This window comes from Calypte anna, chromosome 1 (assembly GCF_003957555.1).
Source record: "Calypte anna isolate BGI_N300 chromosome 1, bCalAnn1_v1.p, whole genome shotgun sequence".
NCBI classification, from domain to species: domain Eukaryota; kingdom Metazoa; phylum Chordata; class Aves; order Apodiformes; family Trochilidae; genus Calypte; species Calypte anna.
The window spans coordinates 85,703,830-85,725,501 of NC_044244.1; the positions used below are offsets into that span (position 1 = coordinate 85,703,830).

General features: G+C 49.3%; 1 protein-coding gene across 1 annotated transcript; it reads left to right on the forward strand.

Annotated features, from left to right (window-relative positions):
• Positions 1-2,614: 2,614 nt before the first annotated feature.
• On the forward strand, positions 2,615-9,500 carry SCNN1A (sodium channel epithelial 1 alpha subunit). Its single transcript, XM_008505459.2, has 13 exons — positions 2,615-2,656; positions 2,985-3,355; positions 3,738-3,993; positions 4,859-5,046; positions 5,788-5,888; positions 6,561-6,724; positions 7,074-7,172; positions 7,340-7,457; positions 7,712-7,790; positions 8,099-8,156; positions 8,269-8,324; positions 8,874-8,949; positions 9,174-9,500. Exons 1-13 carry the CDS (start codon positions 2,639-2,641, stop codon positions 9,498-9,500), a joined length of 1,911 nt encoding a protein of 636 aa, XP_008503681.2. The 5' UTR covers positions 2,615-2,638.
• The last annotated feature ends 12,172 nt before the right edge of the window (positions 9,501-21,672 follow it).

Here is a 21,672-nt window from a genome sequence, read left to right on the forward strand (position 1 = left end):
TTGTAGGAACATTAAAAAATACTTTTGTTGTTACTTTGTGATGTGGCAGTCAATGTGTGCATCTCTGCGTGCCCACAGGAAAATAAGAACTTTTACAAAGCCATGGCCAAAGTGTGATATTCTTATGACTGAAGTCACCTCAGGGATGATACGTGGCCTCAGGTGTGCCACCACAGCAGATAACATATGGCAGCCCCAGCAGCTCACCAGCATGAGAAAGAGGGAAAAGGAAATTTTTTCAATCACGGCCAACATAGCAGCTGGTAACACTGAAAGACCAGTGAATAGTTTTTTAATTCTTTAGAAAAAAATGTAACATAATTTTTAAATCTTCTGGAATATATAACAATACATATCTACATGTGCATATAGAGATACATAGATATATGACATACATCATTCATACACATGTAAAAATAAAATATACAGTACAGTACACCCTAATAATCTGCTGTTCTTGTCCAAACTGGCGAAGGCCAAAAGTTTTCTCAAACAACACAGTGATGGAGACTGTTGGCCACAAAAAAATGCTGAGAAAATAGCTTTATACTGTCAGTCAGGTACAGCAAATCAGTTCAGATATTTGAGTTTTCAATTACTTCTCAAATAAAAAAAAAACCCCAACACCTAAGTTACCTTTGTCTCACACCCCCAAAAAGGACTGTGTTTCTGAACTCATTTGAAAAGCCCAGTTGGAGTAATTTTAAACCAGTAATTTTTAGATACTGTGGAAATCAGAGAAGTCATAACTATCAGCACTCCCAAATTCAACTGTGGTTGCTTTGTGGGTGCTATTAACTTAAATAATTATAAAGTGTGTATCTTTATGGTCAAAACCATTTTTGTCATTCCAGAAAGGCAGAGGTACAATTCCAGCAAGAGAGAGGTGGTGTGTTGGTATAACTGAATAATTTCAGGAAATTAAAATAATGGAAATAAACCAAGTTAGAAACACACTATGAAGAGATTGAATTTGTAGCTACATAGGTTGCACGGGTAATTGTAACCACTGATGAGAATTTGTTACTACCTCTGCCTATGGTCACGGAGCTTCAGGAGTAGGCTACAAGGCTTTTTCAAAAGCATGATATGCATCTTCAGGCATTGTCCAGGTCTGTCTGAGTGCATAAACCACACAGACAGCACGAGTCAGAAGAGCTGACATCCCTTTGATAAATGGCATTTCCTATGGCACTGCCCCAGGTGGGGTACAGAGCTGCACAGACCATCGCTGCTGCGAGGAGGAGAGCTCTAATCCTCCAAGGAAGCTGCTTTGTAATTGACATTCGATACCCCCTGCCCTTCCTGTATTTTGTCTCTCATCACCGATAACAGTTCAGAATAAATTGCTGGAGGTATAATTGAGTTTAGAACTGCAGAAGATGCTTTTGCTTCACATTTCTTTTTGACATGGGACAGAGGTAAGGGAAAGCTCTAAATTGTGGCTGTAACAAGCAGCTGTTCCTGGCATGCTTCCACTTAAAAGTGTTCTTCATACCATTTTCAAGCATAATATTTTGCAATATGGAGAGGCAAAAGTGGCTGTGTATTCTGAATCACTAGTCAAACCACTGCTAACTCCAATAAGGTTTCAAATTCAGTGACAGGTGACTTTGAAGAAGGATCTGAAGGAGGTACTTACAAAGGAAAGAAGGAAGTGAAAACCTAATTTGGGAGAAAATAATTCAGAGAAAGGATTGGGAAAGAGGCTCTGTAATGGCAGTGTCAGGGAATCCTGGTCATACTTGTCTATGGGTGTTCGTTTCTGTGGTCTGAGGAAGCACTGCAAGGCCCCAGGTAATAAGGGGAACCCACGACTTTCAAAGGGACAGGTCAGTGAAACATATTCCAATCATGGTTGGTCCAGGTAATCATAGATGCAAATTATTTCTTTAATTAATGAATCAGCAAAGGCAACGATACCACAGGCCGAGTCGCCACCAGCTTTCCCTGCCCCATCCCTCTAGCAAAGCTCACCTAAAACTCTCCATCTTCCTTGGCTTTGCCTTTGAAAATCAAAACCTGGCGATTAAAGCCGCACTCAAACCCTCACAGCCGGTCGGTGAGCAGGGCAGGGTCCTGCCGGAGGTGTGTGTTGGGGTGGGTAGGTGCGGGTGGTCCCGTCCGGCCCTGCCGCCAGCTACCCCTGGGGCAAGCGCTGCCAACTTTCTGCAGCACCTCAGGGGCACCGCGTCCCCTCCGTGGGGGGTGGGAAGAGGATGGACAGCCTGTTCCACAGCCCTACCTGGCCGGGGCAGGGCTTCCCTTAGGGAGGAGCCGGGGAGGGGACATGGGGGGGGAGGGGGGACGGCCGCGCCTTGACCCCCCGCCGGCGCCCTCAAGGTCACCGCCACAGCCCGTCCCCCCCCTCCCTCGTCCGCCTCTGCCGGGCTGCGGACACTTGAGAGTTTAAAGAGGCTTTTCTTCCCCGGGAGCGGCGCCCGGGGGGAAGGGGAAGGAGTAGGGGAGGGCGGGGAAAGGCTGGCAGGGCAGGAGCCGGGCGGGGTGCTGGCTCGAACTGGAAAGGAACCGGTCCCAGCCCGGTCGGGGAGGTTGCGGGAAAGCCAGCAGCGGTCGGGGAGAGAGCACACGATCCCCATCCTGGTCACGGTCCCAGCTGGAGCAGCCGCCGCTCACCATGGGGACGGTGCCCCGAGTCAGTGCCGCGGCACCGGCGGGGGTGCGGGGAGAGGCCAGGCCCGGGGCTGAGGTGTGGGAGGGACGTGGGGGCTCTGTGGTGGGGGAGGATCTGCCCCCCTGTCCCCCGTCATCTGGGCTGGGCAGGGGTAACGTTTGCATGGAGGGCTGAGGAGCTTGGTGGGATGCCTAGGATGGGGGTAAAAGCACCCCCTAGGAGGGGATGTGTGTGGAAGCACCGAGGTTTGGGGGAGACAGTGATAAAGAGCCAGGTTTTGCACCGGGCACGGCTTCCCCGAAGTCGTGGTCTTGCAGGGCTGCCCCCTAATTCTGAGTTTGTGCTTTAGGGAGAGTCTGTGAAGACAGGGAAGATGCCAGAAGGGGAGAAAACAAGGCAATGTAAGCAAGAAGAGCAGCAACAGAAAGAAGAGGAGCGAGAGGGTCTCATCGAATTCTACGGTTCCTACCAAGAGCTATTCCAGTTCTTCTGCAGCAACACGACCATCCATGGCGCTATCCGCTTGGTGTGCTCTAAAAAGAATAAGATGAAGACAGCTTTCTGGTCTGTTCTCTTCTTTTTCACCTTCGGCTTAATGTACTGGCAGTTTGGGATCCTCTACAGGGAGTACTTCAGCTACCCGGTCAACCTCAACCTCAACCTCAACTCCGACAGGCTGACTTTCCCAGCCGTGACACTCTGCACCCTCAATCCATACAGGTAAGAAATAGACTCCCAGGGCTGTTTACTGCTTTGGCTTTGTCTGGCATAGGATAAAAGCATGCATTTCTTGCTCTCCTTATGTGCTTGACCATGCCCTGTTGTAGCAGCAGCAGCACTTTTCAAAGAAATTTGCTGCTGCAGAGCAGAGGAACACATTACTTTAAGCAGCTCTACTTGGTGGTATAAGTTAGCAGGCTGCACTGTAAACTGCCACAGGGCAAAAGCTGATGCACTTCTCTCCTAGAAGGAATGTAGCCTCCAGCGAGCTGTTGGATTTGACCTGAAGCACCCCTGCAAACATTGCCACATGTCTTATTCAGAGCTGTTTATGCGCATCCAGCCCTAAAACTACAGGTTCCTCTCTCTCTCCACTGTCTAGATACAGTGCCATCCGGAAGAAGCTGGATGAGCTGGATCAAATCACGCATCAGACATTGCTGGACCTGTATGACTACAACATGTCTCTGGCTCGAAGCGATTGGTCCACGCAGTCCACAAAAAAGCGTAGCTCCAGGAGCCTGCTCCATCATGTACAGCGCCACCCGCTGCGAAGGCAGAAGAGGGATAACTTGGTCAACTTGCCAGAAAACAGTCCATCAGTGGACAAGAACGACTGGAAAATTGGCTTTGTTCTGGTGAGATTTCTACATATCTTGTGTGCTACCAATTCTGGTCTCGGCCAGGTATTTCTGTCTTGTTAGACCCATGGCTATGCCTTTCCCTATGTAGAAGTCTGAGTAATTTGCACTGGCTTTTGCTAACAATAGATAAGGGTAGAGATAAATCCTTTGCCAAATGCAATCCTGTTCCCCAAGTCTCATCCCTGTCCGTGCTGGCCCCAGGAGACTTGGGCACCGCATCTTACCTAGATAGTCCAGGGAAACCTTTTCCTTTCAGAAGTCTGCATCATCCTTGCTGCTGCCTTTGGAGAGCAATTTATTAACATAAACTGCAGTGTTGCCCAATAACAGCAAAGAGAAAGGTATTGGATGGCTGCGGGCCACGTGAAATGTGGTCGTGGTCGTATTTGCTCCTAGGTATCACCTTCTTTGCCCCGGGGTGTCTGTGTTTGCATTTTAAAAGGCAGTGAAGGACTGAAGCTAATCGCTTGCCAGTTAACCAGAATTCTCACAGGAACAGGACACACCCTGAAAGAAGGGCTTCCCACGCAAGAATTCAAAGCTTCTGGTTTTATACCTCCTAGAATTTATGTTCAGCAGATCACCCTAAACATCTCACTGCAGCTCTTGTCCTTCTGGGTTTTACTCAGCCATGCTCATTCACTTGCTGTTTCCCTTCCATTGAGGAAATGCTTGGAGTTTGCTTTTCCCCATCCTGCAGTTCACCTTTTGGTTGAGCAGAGCAGCCCCTGTGGAGCTCCTTCAGTCACTCGGGTTCATCTCCTGCCCATGCTGAGGGAGCACAGCTAATCCACAGCCTCAGCCTCACCTCCCAGACTAGATTTCCTCAAGGTGACTGGTTTTCTCCTCTTCTTCACAGTGCAGTGAAAACAACAAGGACTGTTTCCATCAGGCATACTCCTCGGGGGTGGATGCTGTGAGGGAGTGGTACAGCTTTCACTATATCAATATCCTGGCACAGATGCCAGATGCAAAAGCCCTGGATGAGTCTGACTTTGAGAATTTCATCTATGCTTGCCGCTTCAATGAAGCAACATGCGACAAGGCGTAAGTGGTGGAAAGATCCCACTGACTCTCTGCCTGGGTCTGAGGGTTCTTTCCCAAGGTGGGATTGACCCTCGTTCAGTTCCTGTCATTTCAGATGATGTGTTACGAATCTCTTCTGTGGGCTGCATTCACCAGGGTCACAATTTCTTTGTCCTGAAACTATGGACTTCAGAGGGTGGTTTCTATTTTTCCTGGGTTTCACACAAATTTGTTATACTGACTCCAGAGTGGGTGCAGATGTACAGTGTAGAAGTCTTTTTGTTCTGCTCTCTGCAGTGGTAATGTGGTACATATCAGCCCACAAATAGGAGGAAAAGAGAGCTGTTAGAAGAAAGCAATAAAGACAATATCCCACTTCTGTCCTGACATTATGGTCAAAAAGCCCCAGAGAGGTAGTGAAATGAACACATCATCAAGGGAGGAAAAGTGGTAGGAAGAGCTAAGAGTCATGTCAATATTAGGAAGATAATACAGTAATTACTAGTACTACAACCCATTTGGGCTCTCAAGAGGTGGCTGCATGAAAAACTTGGTGTAAAAACCTGCCCAGCTCCAGGACGTTTTTTACAGCCCATTCTAATTGCTTTTCCCTGTTCCAGCAAGTTTACATAACAAATACTACCCATCTGCTGTAAAACCCTCTCCCTGCAGGTGGAAAACAGTCATACTTTTCAGAAAGCCCTTCCTCTTGGCCGTAGCAGCCCTTCTCATCTCGTATGAATGTTTCTATTCCCCTCTCAGGAATTATACCCACTTCCACCATCCCTTGTATGGGAACTGCTATACCTTTAACGACAACAGCAGCAGCCTGTGGACCTCCTCACTGCCTGGGATCAATAATGGTGGGTGAGAGGCACTCTTTGGAAGAACAGCTCAGTTCTCTTTTCTCAGGAGGAGCTACAGGCATCCCTCTGTGCTTTCACTGGTGGTAGCAGTTTGCAGCCCTGCTCTGTCTTGCCTGAGCTCGAATTCACCTATGTGGAGATGACTGTCTAATGGACACATCTTCCCCACTGCCTCTCTCTGTCTCCTATCAGTGCCTGATGCTGCCATTAATTTCTCCCTCTGGACCTGCACTGGCCCTTCCTAAAGTCTCTAGTGAGCTCCAGTTCTGTGGTCCTGAGAGCCTGGTCTTGATCTCCTCCTTTACCACTTTTCTGTTTCCAGCAACTGACGTTAAGTGTTTCTAATCCACCTGAAGTCTCTCCAGGACAAATCTTAAGGCTTTTCTTCCATCCAACTTGGTGTGTCTCTGCCAATCTTTCTCTACTCCCAGTTCTGCTTTTTCTATGCTGCAATGAATAAATCCAGTTTTCTCTGGCCTCTCTTGGAACCTCCAGCTTTGTCTCTGGCCTCTCTCCAGCCACCCTCTGTTGCTGCCTAGCTTTGGTGCAGCCCTGGTTGATGTTTCTCTTCCTTCATCTTGTAAGGACTCACTCCTAACCATTCTGCTCTCTCTCCTTGCCCTCACAATGGCCAGCCATGATATCCCTTGCTGTCTGCCCTTCCCTCAGGTCTCTCTCTGGTGGTGCGCACCGAACAGAATGATTTCATCCCTCTGTTGTCCACGGTGACAGGAGCCAGGGTCATGGTTCACGATCAGAATGAGCCTGCGTTCATGGATGATGGGGGTTTCAATGTGCGTCCAGGTATTGAGACCTCCATCAGCATGAGAAAGGTGAGGAAACAGCAGGGATAAGAGCTGTGGATGTGGGGATATAAACTTTAGTGGGAGAGGATTAACTTAGTGGATTGATACAGATGAGTTGTCATGGATTCAGTGCATATTTAAGGGAGAAAATTAATCACATGGAGTGAATGAAGGGGAAGCAGCAGAGCTTACTGGAGTAGACGGGAAGCCTGTGGCTGCAATTTATCAGTGAACAGTGAAACAGAGGGAAGCCGGGGGAGCTGACAATCAGAGGAAAGCATGAGGAGCAGATACGGATGTATAAGAAGTGGGTGGCATGGCAGTGTAGAAGGAAGACAGCAAAGTAGTAACTCTTTCGTGTAACTTGACATCCTAGGAGATGACTGTGCGTCTTGGGGGCAGTTACAGTGATTGTACAGAGGATGGCAGTGACGTGCCAGTGCAAAATCTGTACTCATCCCGCTACACTGAACAGGTAACATTATCACCCGTCCTGTGCCAGCTGGTTTCCCAACTTTTCTGAAGTGCTTCAGTCCCCATACAGCCATGCTTGTCCATTGGCACTGTTAGTAGTATGATGTGATCCAGGCTGCAGTGGGTTTGGTTCCCTTCTTTGACCTTTTCCTCTTCTTATGCTTCCAGGTCTGCATTCGCTCTTGTTTTCAGCTCAACATGGTAGACCGCTGTGGCTGTGCGTATTACTTCTATCCCTTGCCTAATGGAGCAGAATATTGTGACTACACAAAGCACATTGCCTGGGGTAAGTGGACAGGAGGAATCATAATGCTCATGCCCACCTGAACCTGTTTGGTCCACCTCATGTCCCAGTACATCTCCTCATTGTCTGCAGTGAAAGTTGTGGTGTGTGACATCCAAAAGACACTCTTGTCTTGGATAGTTAGTCCCTCTGAACTCGTGGAAGGAAACCTGCTCTGGATTCTCCTCGCTGTCATATATCACCTTTTGTATACAGATACTGTGAGCTTACCTGGATTTACTTTCTCTGCTGCTCAGGCTACTGCTACTACAAACTCTTGGCTGAATTCAAAGCTGATGTGCTGGGCTGTTTCCACAAATGTCGGAAACCTTGCAAGTAAGTTTGATGGTCTATCAGGTAGACCGGGAACCCGTTATTCCTGGAGATTTTGGAAAGCATTCACTGACCAGGGCAAAAGCTTGAGTCAGTAGCTGAGCTGTAAGCCGAAATGTTATTTCTCTCATCAGGAAGTCAAAAGGGCTGAGGAGCATCACTGTCAGCTCAGGGGTGAGCTCCTGAGAACTGTGCCGCAGCTCACTAGAAAGTGGGTGGGGCAGGGAGGTTCATGGTGTGCTTGGGAATCATGAGGCCTGGCCTTGTGGCTTCTACAGCTTTAAAACCTAACACAGCTTTTTGTTTTCCAGAATGACAGAATACCAGCTGTCAGCTGGATACTCTCGCTGGCCTTCTGCTGTCTCAGAGGTAAGGAGAGGGTTTCCTGCCCCTCCCAGGACTGCTCAGAACCACAATCAGTGCTAAATCTACAGGAGGTGACTATGGTTGTGTAACACAATTTATTCCATTTTCATTTCAGGACTGGGTTTTTTACATGCTTTCGCAACAGAACAAATACAATATCACATCCAAGAGGTAACATCCCCTAAACAGAGGTTGCATCCGAACTGGAAACCATCCCAGGGGAGCATATGGGTCTGGGGGTCATAGTTCAGATTAAATCACTTATGGGAAGAGATTAGGCATGGGACCCATGGACAAGGCCAGTGGATCTCTATCTCACACTAGAGATAAACTGAGACTTCAGCAAGGACTGGGAATCCAAATGAAGAGTCTTAAACAGTTAGTCAGCTGCTAATATGAAAGCAGTAAGCTCCAGGTTGCAGCTGTGTGGTCAGTGAAGGCAGGAAGGACAGCCACACAGGAGCTCAGGAGCTTGTACTTATCCAGCATACGATGCTGCAAACAATGGGTTTCATGGCACAGTCTCAGAAGTGAGAAGTGGAAGTATCAAAAAATTTATTTAATGAACAATGAAGGAATTGCAGAGATGAGGTAAGACCTCTGTATAGTATATGTAGGAGAAGGATGGGGGCAGAATGGAACAGTGAAGACAATTAAGCTTAGTCAAGAAATGCAGGGATTGTAGATTTGGGGTTATTGAGCTCTACCATTTATTTACAGGAATGGAGTTGCCAAAGTGAATATCTTTTTTGAGGAGTGGAACTACAAGACCAATGGGGAGTCCCCAGCCTTCACGGTACACACTTTACTGACACGTCTTTTCTAGCCCATTACCACAAGATGTCCCTCTGTATTGACAGTCGTTTGTTCCAGCAGCATTGCTGACTATCCAGTCTCTTTTCCTAGGGCACGGTGGGAGGAAGTCCCCAGCACCACAGGGGCATGGCTAGTGGGAGCAGGCAGGGAGGCAAAAGGCTGGAACGAGGGCTCTCCTCACTGCCCTTTCTTTGTCTCTGTCAGGTAGTGACTCTGCTGTCCCAGCTTGGGAACCAGTGGAGCCTCTGGTTTGGATCCTCTGTCCTGTCTGTGATGGAGCTTGCTGAGCTGATTCTGGATTTCATTGCCATCACCTTTATTTTGGCCTTACGCTGGTTCCGCTCCCGGCAGCAGCTCTCCCCACCGGGAGCCTCTCCAAGCAATCAGGATAATGCTGCTTTCCAAGATGAGTCGCCAGGCCTTGGTGCTCCACATCGCTTCACTGTTGAGGCTGTAGTGACCATGCTGCCATCCTACAACAGCCTGGAGCCATGTGGGCTGAGCAGGGATGGTGAGGTGGGACACGAGTGAGACAGTGGCTTACTCTACGGTTTTGATGGGTGGCAATATTTGGAGCAGAAGCTGCACACTTTCTCTGTGGGACTTGCGTTTCCTTATTTTTGGGTGTTCTACCTAGACCATAGCAGAAGATTGCACTGTGGTTGGCCTGGGTTCATTACTTTCACTGCTGTAGGTGAATTCTTCAGTTGTTGCTCTGGGGATCACCAGGGATGAGAGCTGATCTAGTGTAGTTATGCAGGAAATGTCAGCTTGGTGTCCTTACACTCTTTGCATGGGCACACCTACACATGCATGTATGCTTTCTTTTCCCTGCAACAAGGATGCTGCCAGAGTTCTCATCTGTCCTTAATTAAAAAGACTTGGCAGGTGTGACTGGCCTTCTCTGTGGTACAACAAGGGACAGGAATGGCATCTTAGTTGGGGTACAGTCTCCGTAGGCTGAGTTTTTTTAAGCTTTCCCTAAGGTTGGAAGGAGATTGCTTTTTCCTAGTTCTTAATGTCCAGATGTGATCTGAGGGCCAAATTACCACCTGTCCCCCCCCTCCTGGCGAGGCACTTGTGTAGCCCTGAGAAATTACACCCACTGACAATCTCAGTTTATATTATACACAATACCCTGGGGAGGTGGCTGATGCTTGCAGAGTAAGGTCTCCCTTTTTAAGCTGCCTGTGTGGCATCTTAGCTATATAGCAGCCTTCTTCCTTGTAACATACCATACATGTATGTCCAGCTTTTTGACCATTTGCCAGAGCAGTTGGGACAAACTGATCTCTGCATAGGAGCTGTGGAAACAAAGTGGCTATACACCCTCTCAAAAACATCTCAAACAGTACCCCGCTTGTCACAAGGTCCTGCAAAAGAGGATCACCATACTGCAGGTCAGGTAGTGTTTGCTCTGACCCACTCATCCCTTTGGATCACCCAGACAGTCTCTCTGAGGACTGTGAAGCACAGGAGAAGCAGTGCAGGCTTTAATCTAAGATCCTTTCAGAGAAAGATTTAACCTATTGGAATACAAAGCATAGACAGTCAAGGCCAGTTGAGGCCACGGTCCTCAAACTAATTTGGGGATCTTCATATAAGAGCACACATCATTTTTTCTTGTAGTAAGCTTGCCATGCTATTTTTTACAAATACACAGATTTCTGCTGCAATAGTGTTTCCATAGCACTTAATGTGGTATCAAGAGAGCAAGGGTGATGTCCCTAACAAACAGGATTAGCCATTTGGCTGGACACAAACACGAATACCAGAATTTAAGCATTAGGCAAAGTTTAGGCAAAGACTCATGTACCCAATCACATTGCAAACCCCCTTTTCGAAATTAAAAAACTAGTTAATCATAGCAAAAGAAAAAACTTCAGATATTTGAAAAATTGAAGTAGATGCATCATCCTTGAGAAGATGGAGGATTTTATTGAAGTATATAAACTGTTACCTAATTCTTTCCTTGGAGATACTAAACACATGCTTGTTGTACAGCTCTTGCCTTGATTAGTTGAACATACTTTTCACTCCTGAACAGTGATTTTATTTCCTCCTCACAGACATGAATACTATATTACACAAATATTCATAGTTTTTGAAACTTGATTCCAGTGTTGAGCTGATGACTCTTGCTTAAAAGTTGGTATTTTTCTGCTGGGAATAAAAGCAAGCAATTCACAGGGGGTTCTTCAGGAAGAAGGGGTAAATGGTCATGAAGAAAGCAGCCAGACAGGAGGGAGAGCCCTGTAACCACAGGTTCTTAGAAATGTGGGAACATGTATGTATTCACCCTGAGACCCCCCACTGGAAAAAATCGGGACTTCTACAAACATGAAAAATAAAAATTGTGTTTATGGGTGATTTTAAATGAAATAAAAGAGTGAGTAATAAAAAAAATGAAATCTTAAAGTTGCATTAATGGACTTCCATATTCTGTAAAAACACTCCCCAAGAGGCAGAGTTAAAAACTAGGTTCAGTGGCTAAAACAAAAACTAATTTTGGTCACAATTAAAACAAGAAAGGCAAATAGAGGGGGTTGGATGCTGCAGCTGGCTCTTGCTCATGAATTCAGTACAACACTGCCACCTCAGGTAGTTTCTCGCACATGAATGAGCAAAAACCTGACACTGGTGACAGCTTTTTCCTTCAAAAAAAACCAACTGCAAATCAAGAGTAGGTGCAACATTTGAAACTCTGCATATAATATGTGTACAAAGATTCATACATCAAGCATGATTTTCAGGCATATCCAAAGAATGAGACAATTCTTCATATCACATGGTGACTTGTGATAACCATAAAATTCATGTGACCCAGTACATCACTCATAGTTAAGTGGGTAATTAAAGGAAGATTAATCAGAGGCATAACTACTTGAAACATCCAATTATCTTCAACATTATGCAGAAATATAGCTGTAGAAGGGGATGATGTATTCCCTAGAGGAAGCTTGCACCATTTTATATCTCTCTTCTAAAAGTGTTAAAATGAAAAAAAAAAAAGCTTGGACTTGTTAACTCCAAGTCCTATTCTCAGAAGCTGTAAACACAGTTAAAAGCCTGTACTAACATGAAGTTGGTAAACAAGGTAGTAAACAGATTAATCCTCCCTGTCCTGAGGATCAGTACAAAAATTGCCATCTTGGGAGAAATCAGGTGATCTTCCCAGGAACATCCCTATGCTTACAGGGTGATGTAGAAGGAGCTCAGTTTAGCTGAAAGTGAGAGGGAAGTCCAGAAGGGCACAAATAAGTGTGTAAAACCTTCTCTGCCAAAAAAGTACATCATTACCAGCAGTATGACAAGTAGAGTACAACTTTATTTTGGCACATAAATGGGAAGTCTTGTGAAGCATCATAGGGAACCTGGAAGAAAGTCTTTGCATTTTTTTGCCAGGCCCTTTCACATGGAGTTTTGGAGCCATATTGAGCAACAGTGGGAGAGCAGCCACTGAGGGGTGGTATGGTTGAGTTTTTGATACTAAAGCAAACCTGTAGCCCAGTTGTTAGTAGTGCTATGGGTAGTGAGCAAGACAGTAAAAATTATTTATGGGAAAACCCACCACTAGAGGCTGTTTTTTTCCCTCCTCCCTCAGCTCTTGACATTCCCCAAGGCACAGGCAGCTTGTGATCTCTGGGCATGCCGAGCCTAACTCACCCCAACAGGCCACGGCAAGAACATGAGTGAGGTTTCTAGGAGTGTCCAGACTGCTCCTGGTGCAGTTCCAACATCCACAGCACTGGCCCCTAGCAGTGGGTGCTGTCGTCACCACCAGGTGGGCACGATTTTGGGTGTGGGGTGACACAGAGGCCGTGTCCACTCGTGCAAGAGTATCCTGCATTAAGAGCAAGGTCCAGCAATAGGAACGAGAAGATGGACCCAACCCTCTTTATGTTGACTGAAATATGGATAAATTCAAAGTGCCCGTGCTCCACAATGACATTGCAAACATGTTCTAGTCAGTTCAAGTTACTGAAGGTTTGATTTGGCTTCCAAAAATGTCTATAAACTAAAAATGGGTAACCTAGTGTTTCACACAGCAAGGCTCTTCAAAGCTGATGCCATGGGGAGTGATAGAGGTAACCTGCCTCTTACTAAGCATGGTTACAATACTGTCACAGGTGGGGTTCTCAGGTGCAGTACTCTCTCCTCAGCCCAGGCAGTAGTACTGGGCAACATGCAGTACTGTGCATGCAGACTGAAGCAAACACCTGTATTGTTAAACAGGCTAAAGTAGTGTGAGTAGTGTGAGCTGGCTTTTCTCTTTTGACTGACCAAGCTGGTAGGTCATTTCACATCACCTCCTAAATTTCTGATTTTCCTGTGGGATATGGACGATCCTTCTATAGATTAGACTACCCACAACGAACATTTTTTTCATCTTGTCTTCCTGTCTCCTGCCATATGTGAAATTGTGAGTAACAGCACAACCTCCTCTTTTACATTTCTTTATTTCACTGCTAGGAGTTGACCCCACAGGAAAACCAAGGTACCAGCAAAGGGATCCAAGGAAGGATGACAGAGCTGCTTCTGGAATCAGAGAGAACTAGTTCCTCCTCTTTGTATGATGGAACCCACCTCCCCACCCTGACACTCCAAGCCAACGAGGCCAAGCCAAAAGAAAATCATTTTCCATCATCTTCCCATGCCACTATTCCCCAGTCCTCTATCTGCTCAGGCAGGGTTCCAGGTCCAGCCCAAGGGAAAAGCACAGAAATGCAGGAGGAGAAGGACATGGCCAGGAGGGCAAGACAAGTGCTTGTGCAATGGCTTCACTGACACCCAGTGATGCTCTGTGATGTCACCTGGTGATGGAATGTTACCAGGTGCCCCTCACTGCTTCTCTCCAGACCCTGAGTGCCACCCAGCTGGCTGGTGCCTGTGTTCCAGCCAAGCAGTTTGCCAGACTCCAGCATTGAGAGAGGTCTTGGTGCCGGCCGTCAGACTGAGCTGGTCCTTGGAGCATTTTGTGCTGGACTCCTGAGCTGCCAAAGCATTCTCTCCAGCCCTGCCAGGTTCAGGCAGCTGGGGTACCAAGGAGGTACATACCAGAGGAGGGAGCGGGGAGGGTTTCCTTCTGGAGGGAGCTGGGCAAGTCCTCTACCTGTCCCCAGGACAGCCTGTCACTACGGCCTCTCTTCTTTTCCTTAGAGTGACACCCACCAGGGCACTACCGCAGCCCAGAGAAGGAGCTTCTTTCTCGGCATCCCCTGCTGCCCTCAGCCCAACACAGCCAGTGGAGAGCATGGCCAGAGAGCTGGAGGAGCGCTGTGCCATCTGCCTGGAGAGCTGGGAGGAGGCCAGCTATGTGATGCCTTGCCTCCACCAGTTCTGCTACCCCTGCATCCTGCAGTGGGCTGAGAGCAAGCCCGAGTGCCCCCTCTGCAAGAGGAGGATCCTTTCCATCGTGCACTCGGTGCGTGCAGACGATGACTTTGAGGAGCACGTCATCACAGCCCCTGCAGAGCCCCAGGGTGGCATCCAGCAGCTGGGAGCAGCTCCAGGGCATCCAGCAGCTGCTCACAGGCCTGGAGCAGCAGACAGGCAGCCTGTGGCCATGGTGCCCAGGGCTCCTCTGGGAGGCCTCCAGCCAAGCACCTGGGCATCCCTTTTCCGGGACCACCCAGCTCTCCTCCAGCTCCTTCGGCCCTGGCTGCGTCAGGAGCTCGGGCGCATCTTTGGGAGCCGCCGTCCCCTGGCAGACGTAGTGGAGGACCTCGTCGTGCCCCTCCTGGTCCTCTTTGGGCTGGATGAAGAGCTCCTGGTCCAGCTGCTGGGGGCCTCGCTGCAAAACCGTGCGGCGACGTTCGTACAGCAGCTCATCAACGTCGCTGTGCAGCGCTGCAGCGGGGAGGCCCACCGTCTGCTGGGCCTGCAGGACCCCCATGCTGCTGGGGACCCTGAGGGCAGCCCCGGGGGGGGCCCTGCTCCTGCTGCCTCCCAGAGCTGCTCTTCTGCCCCTGGCACGGCCCCCTTCTCCAGCAGCCCCGTTCCTCCTGGAAGTCACCAGCAAGAGGAACGTCCTGGTACCTCCAGTGCTGCTCTTCACCAGGGCCCTCCCAGGAGGAGTCCTTCCAGTGCTCCCATTCCCACTCACAGGGAGCAGGAAGAGCCGCAGGAAGATCTGGAGCGGGATGTGGCAGCTCCCTCCACTTCCAGACGGGACAGAGACCGCTCCACCAGGGCGGCACAGAGAGCCCCAAAGAGGAGGGCCGGCAGCTCCCCGGACTCTGCCCAGTCCCCCAAGAGGCCGGCCCGGCACTGAATCCAGGAGTCTGGCTGTCACCTCGGTGGTGACAGGGGCATTCTCAGGGAGGGGGGGAGGGCAGGTGGTGGGAGGGCAACAGTGGCTTTGTATATATGTGTATATAGTTGGTTGTTTCGGTTCTTTGTTATTGTTTCCATAAAGCTGTTCCAGTTTTGTTTCCAACCTGTCAGTCTCTCTCCCTTCTTTATTCTTTCCCCATCTGGCGAGGGAGAGAGAGGGGTTAACAGAGAGAGAGAGAGAGAGAGAGAGAGAGAGCATCTCTCACACCTTCAAGAGCCTGACCAGCCTAAACCTGGGCAGGGAATCAGCATTTCCTCTTGGCTTCTCCCTCCTTCCCTTCACGGTTCTGGGGCCCTGCAAGAAAAGGCAGACAAGAGTGTAAAAAAGAACACAAACATCAGTTCCGGAATCCCACCCTGTCCATTTTCCCCAAGAAGTAGTGTTGGCCTCCTCTCTCCCTTTGGAAAAAACCAACTTCTGCATAGAGACAAAATGGAAGAGTTCCTGAACTCTCAAATAGTTCTTGAGTTTGTCAGCTCATGGAAAAATACATCCCAAATTTTGAATTCACAGCCAGGTGGCACTCCTGAACTAAGGCTACCAAAAAAATGCTCTTCCTGGTTTTCCTGAAACTCTCATTTCCTTCATCATGAGTACTGCTATGTATCCACACTCATGTCCATTCCCCAAGTGACTTACATGTGGGGGAAGAGAGCCACAGCTCCGCCAGCTGAGTTGTAAAAACTCATGATTCCAGAATCTAACAATTCATCATAGGGGTACTGCTGGAATTAATCCACAGCCAATTAATCTATAGCCCATGACAATCAAAATTTTACAAAAATGAATGAATGACTGCCACCAAATGCCAGCTCACCTTGGGTCCATACTCTCGTTGGACCTGGAAGTCTTCCGCTGGTACAATTTGTCTGTCACTTTCCTGAAAATCCAGGCCTGAGATGTGTTGCCAGTTTAGCAAAATAGTGTAAATTTAGAGAACTCTACCATAACCTCCATCAGAGGGAGCATTTGGACACCCAATTGCTCACATTAACCAGGGACAACTTCAAAAAGGTTCCTCGGAGCACTTTCCAAATGTCTCCAGGCATGGATATTCTACAGCTCTGTGCCATTCAGCTGGAAGGCAGGAGGGCTCTGCAGAGGGACCTGGAAAGACTGGAGAGTTGGGCTGATTCCAATGGGATGAGGTTCACACAAGGGAGAGAGCAGTCAGGCATTGGAATGGGCTGCCCAGGGAGGTGGTGGATTCTCCAGCCCTGGAGGTTTTTAAGAAGAGACTGAATGTGGCACTCAGTGCCATGGTCTGGTAACCACAGTGGTAGGGGATCAAGGGTGGGACTTGATGATCTCAGAGGTCCTCTCCAGCCTGGATGCTTCTATGATTCTAAGAAGAGTGTCTTGCTAGCAACTCTACTGCTGTGAAATCCTCCTTGAATCAAGCCAAGTTAATCTAAAAATGCAAATATAATTATTCACAACACCCCTCGTCGGAATGTCAAACATCATTATCGAGGAGTTCATTGAAGAAATAAAGAAAAAGCACTCTTCATCTCTCACAGATGCATCAAACCACAGCAGACTAACTTGTAACTTTGCATCTCACACTGGTTTACACTAAGAGTACATGAAAGTAAGTCCTGAGAGACAGGAATGCTGTAACCTCTTTCAGCTGCTTTGCTGGGTTTTGGCAGGCAAGTATTTCAGCTCTTCCATCCACAAAGCAAACTCCAGCAGCACAAGATCATCTGGATGGATCGAAGGTCACTGTGCAATCCACAGGCAGGCAGGCGCTAATCCTCAACATGGGAAACGCCAGGCAGAGGTGCAGCGCTAGACAGGGGAATGCTGCCCCAGTCTGGTTCTGACACTGCCTCCCACATCCTGCGAATATGGAACAACTTTGGGCTCCAGTACTTGACCTCGCTAAGTATTCCATGTCCAACAGCCTCCAAGGAAATCTTCTTATAATCCTGACACTTCTTGCAGCACGAAAAAAAGAAACCACCACCGACAAAAAGGAAATATAGTCCCAGGCAGGAGACAATTAACTTTTTTGCACTTTTTGTTGGTTTTTTTCCACACAGGGCTCTCAGGCAGGGATGGCAGGATGAGTGCACAGAAGCTCCCAGGTCGCTCATGCTGGAGTGGCCTCATTCCTTGCCACGCCGCTTCCCCACACTTGGAAAAAGCAAACACAGGCTTGGGCTCGACACCTGGATGGATACACCTGGCAGGAAAAGAGCGCCAAAGAGCTCCCAAACAGCCTTCCTTTCGCTCCTCTCCTTGCCTCACCGTGCTCGGCTCCGGGCTGAGGCGGCAGCCCGCTGGCGGGGTCTGTCAGCCGTTGGCGGTGCTGTTGCCTCGGCCCGGCCTTTTCTAAGGCGCTCGGTGGTGCTTGCGGGGTGCCCGGTGCCCAGGCTGGGGCTGTGGGGACCTGGCTCGTCCTGGGGTAGTCTCCGGAGCCTGGAGCACCTCCTCCGCTTCCTTCTTCCCTGACTTGCCTGCCTAGAAAGTTGCTGCTCTCACTTCTTCTTCCTTCTCGGGACCAGCAGATTTTTCCCCTTCTTAACTCTGCTCCCCCCTTGCTGGTGGGCTGAGCTTTGGCCAGCACTCGTGGGTCCATCTGGGAGCCTGCTGGCGTTGTCTCTGTTGAGCATGGGGGGCACTTGTAGCAGTTTCTTGCTTAATGCACCCCTGTAGCCCCCCTGCTATCAGAACCTTGCCGTGCAAACCCAATGCAGAAGGAGTTCTTGCTGACCGTACCTTCTTCTGGGCCTCCTTTGGGCAGAGCTCTGGAGCTCCCAGAGCCCCTCTTTGAATAGCTCAGGGCACTGTTAGCATTGCCTTCCTCTGGCTGCTTCTGCCCACTGACAGGTCGGTGTTTGTGGCCCTCCTCTGCTTTCCTGAATGGTCCTTCCCCTCTCTGCCCCACTCAGCTGTAGGGCTTAGGCTACTGGGGGAGACTTTGTTTCTCTGTTCACAGCTCTCACTACGTGCTCCTCACCTTGATCCCAGGGAGCAGTTTCCTTCTAGACTCATGGGGTAGCGTTCCTGTAGAAACCACTTTATTGAAGTTCCAAAGTCCTAGCTGTCAGGCAGGCAGTTTTTTCCTGTCCCTTTAGAACTGGGGCCATGTGGTGATTCTTGACCTATGAAGAAACTGGTGGATTCCTAGAGAGCCTAGAAGACTTCCAGACTATTCGGTGTCTACCTACTCCTCCCCAGCCTGCTTGTAACCACTGCTGATCCAGCCTTGTACCACTTGTGTCCGTGGACTTTTACTCACTGTTACTCACTGTTTACTCGGTGTTTTACTCACTGTTGGCAAAAAAAGAGTCCTTTTATGTAACAGGGTTTGCTATGATAGAAGGCTCAACTGATTCTCAGGCAGCCAGAGGGGTTTGTTTCCCCAAAACAGGAGATGTTGCCCTACATTTACTGCAGGAGAAAACAGTTTTCAGCTATTGTACATAAATACCACAGTAAAAATGGTCTAATTGGAATAGGACTGCGTGCACTGCTGTGAACATATATGACTAAGATTTTGTGGGGCCATGCTCTGATATTCTAGAGCATTTCAAGTTCTCTTACAAGTTCTCTTAGACCCCAGGTAAATAGGCTAAAAGTATCATGAGTTAGGGCAATGGAGCTTTCATCATGGAGACCTCTATTTAGGTCAGAAGAGGAGTAAAGCATCCTACAGAATTTACTGCAGCCTTCTCATGAGATGCTGGGAAGCAGAAAAATCTCTGTTAGTCATTTGACATGAGACTGACTTTCCTTTCCTACACTGTAGGATGTATAACCAGGGCAATCTGAAATGAAACCTCCTGCACAAGTGCAAATCTCCCAGGAGTACTCATTAAGTAGTAACAGACATGGGTCTCCGAGAAAAAAACATAGCAAGAATCATAGGCTGGAAAGTTTGCTCAACACTTTCCTCGCTGGAGTAAGTAAATACAGGGAAATGTCCTTCCAGAGCTTCCTTCCAGTTTCGTTACGCCATCTACAGCATGGTCAAGAAGCAGACCCTGGCAAATCAGTCTGGTAGGATCTGCTTCCCCAGCAAGTTCAAGGCAAAGAAAGGACCTGTACTGGCATCTGACTAAGAGGTTGCCCTGTAGAATTTTTTAGTTATCACATTAGAGATCTCCTTTGCTGTCAGGGACATGGAAGATGAAGTCACAGATGGTAATTTAGGTTGGTAAAATACACCGAGTCAAAATGTTCCTTGGCTTGGGTATTTGCTCGTTTAAACCTCCCCCGTAGTGACAGTGGTTAGTGGGCAGGTGATCACCGCCAAGAAATGAGAGGTAGTAGTGGTGGGGCAGGGGATTGGTAGGAAAAGAAAAAGACAACCTAAATCTTAAAAGACTTCCCCCAGGTAACCTGCCTGTTACTCAGCATGGTTACAATACTGTCACAGGTGGGGTTCTCAGGTGCATTACTCTCTTCTCAGCCCAGGCAGTAGTACTGGGCTACATGCAGTACTGTGCATGCGGACTGAAGCAAACACCTGTATTGTTAAACAGGCTAAAGTAGTGGGAGTAGTGTGAGCTGGCTTTTCTCTTTTGACTGACCAAGCTGGTAGGTCATTTCACATCACCTCCTAAATTTCTGATTTTCCTGTGGGATATGGACGATCCTTCTATAGATTAGACTACCCACAACGAACATTTTTTTCATCTTGTCTTCCTGTCTCCTACCATATGTAAATTGTGAGTAACAGCACAACCTCCTCTTTTACATTTCTTTATTTCACTGCTAGGAGTTGACCCCACAGGAAAACCAAGGTACCAGCAAAGGGATCCAAGGAAGGATGACAGAGCTGCTTCTGGAATCAGAGAGAACTAGTTCCTCCTCTTTGTGTGATGGCACCCACCTCCCCACCCTGACAACGAGGCCAAGCCAAAAGAAAATCATTTTCCATCATCTTCCCATGCCACTATTCCCCAATCCTCTCTCTGCTCAGGCACGGTTCCAGGTCCAGCCCAAGAGAAAAGCACAGAAATGCAGGAGGAGAAGGACATGGCCAGGAGGGCAAGACAAGTGCCTGTGCAATGGCTTCACTGACACCCAGGGATGCTCTGTGATGTCACCTGGTGATGGAATGTTACCAGGTGCCCCTCACTGCTTCTCTCCAGACCCTGAGTGCCACCCAGCTGGCTGGTGCCTGTGTTCCAGCCAAGCAGTTTGCCAGACTCCAGCATTGAGAGAGGTCTTGGTACCGGCCGTCAGACCGAGCTGGTCCTTGGAGTTGGTTCCTTGAGTTGGTCCTTAGAGCTGCCAAAGCATTCTCTCCAGCCCTGCCAGGTTCAGGCAGCTGGGGTACCAAGGAGGTACATACCAGAGGAGGGAGCGGGGAGGGTTTCCTTCTGGAGAGAGCTGGGCAAGTCCTCTACCTGTCCCCAGGACAGCCTGTCACTACGGCCTCTCTTCTTTTCCTTAGAGTGACACCCACCAGGGCACTACCGCAGCCCAGAGAAGGAGCTTCTTTCTCGGCATCCCCTGCTGCCCTCAGCCCAACGCAGCCAGTGGAGAGCATGGCCAGAGAGCTGGAGGAGCGCTGTGCCATCTGCCTGGAGAGCTGGGAGGAGGCCAGCTATGTGATGCCTTGCCTCCACCAGTTCTGCTACCCCTGCATCCTGCAGTGGGCTGAGAGCAAGCCCGAGTGCCCCCTCTGCAAGAGGAGGATCCTTTCCATCGTGCACTCGGTGCGTGCAGACGATGACTTTGAGGAGCACGTCATCACAGCCCCTGCAGAGCCCCAGGGTGGCATCCAGCAGCTGGGAGCAGCTCCAGGGCATCCAGCAGCTGCTCACGGGCCTGGAGCAGCAGACAGGCAGCCTGTGGCCACGGTGCCCAGGGCTCCTCTGGGAGGCCTCCAGCCAAGCACCTGGGCATCCCTTTTCCGGGACCACCCAGCTCTCCTCCAGCTCCTTCGGCCCTGGCTGCGTCAGGAGCTCGGGCGCATCTTTGGGAGCCGCCGTCCCCTGGCAGACGTAGTGGAGGACCTCGTCGTGCCCCTCCTGGTCCTCTTTGGGCTGGATGAAGAGCTCCTGGTCCAGCTGCTGGGGGCCTCGCTGCAAAACCGTGCGGCGACGTTCGTACAGCAGCTCATCAACGTCGCTGTGCAGCGCTGCAGCGGGGAGGCCCACCGTCTGCTGGGCCTGCAGGACCCCCATGCTGCTGGGGACCCTGAGGGCAGCCCCGGGAGGGGCCCTGCTCCTGCTGCCTCCCAGAGCTGCTCTTCTGCCCCTGGCACGGCCCCCTCCTCCAGCAGCCCCGTTCCTCCTGGAAGTCACCAGCAAGAGGAACGTCCTGGTACCTCCAGTGCTGCTCTTCACCAGGGCCCTCCCAGGAGGAGTCCTTCCAGTGCTCCCATTCCCACCCACAGGGAGCAGG

Excerpts from the sequence above, each read along its gene's own strand:
- SCNN1A (XM_008505459.2), top strand. Across the intron at positions 7,173-7,339 it reads CATCCCGCTACACTGAACAG|GTCTGCATTCGCTCTTGTTT; the intron begins GTAACATTATCA and ends TTATGCTTCCAG. Across the intron at positions 8,325-8,873 it reads TACAATATCACATCCAAGAG|GAATGGAGTTGCCAAAGTGA; the intron begins GTAACATCCCCT and ends ATTTATTTACAG.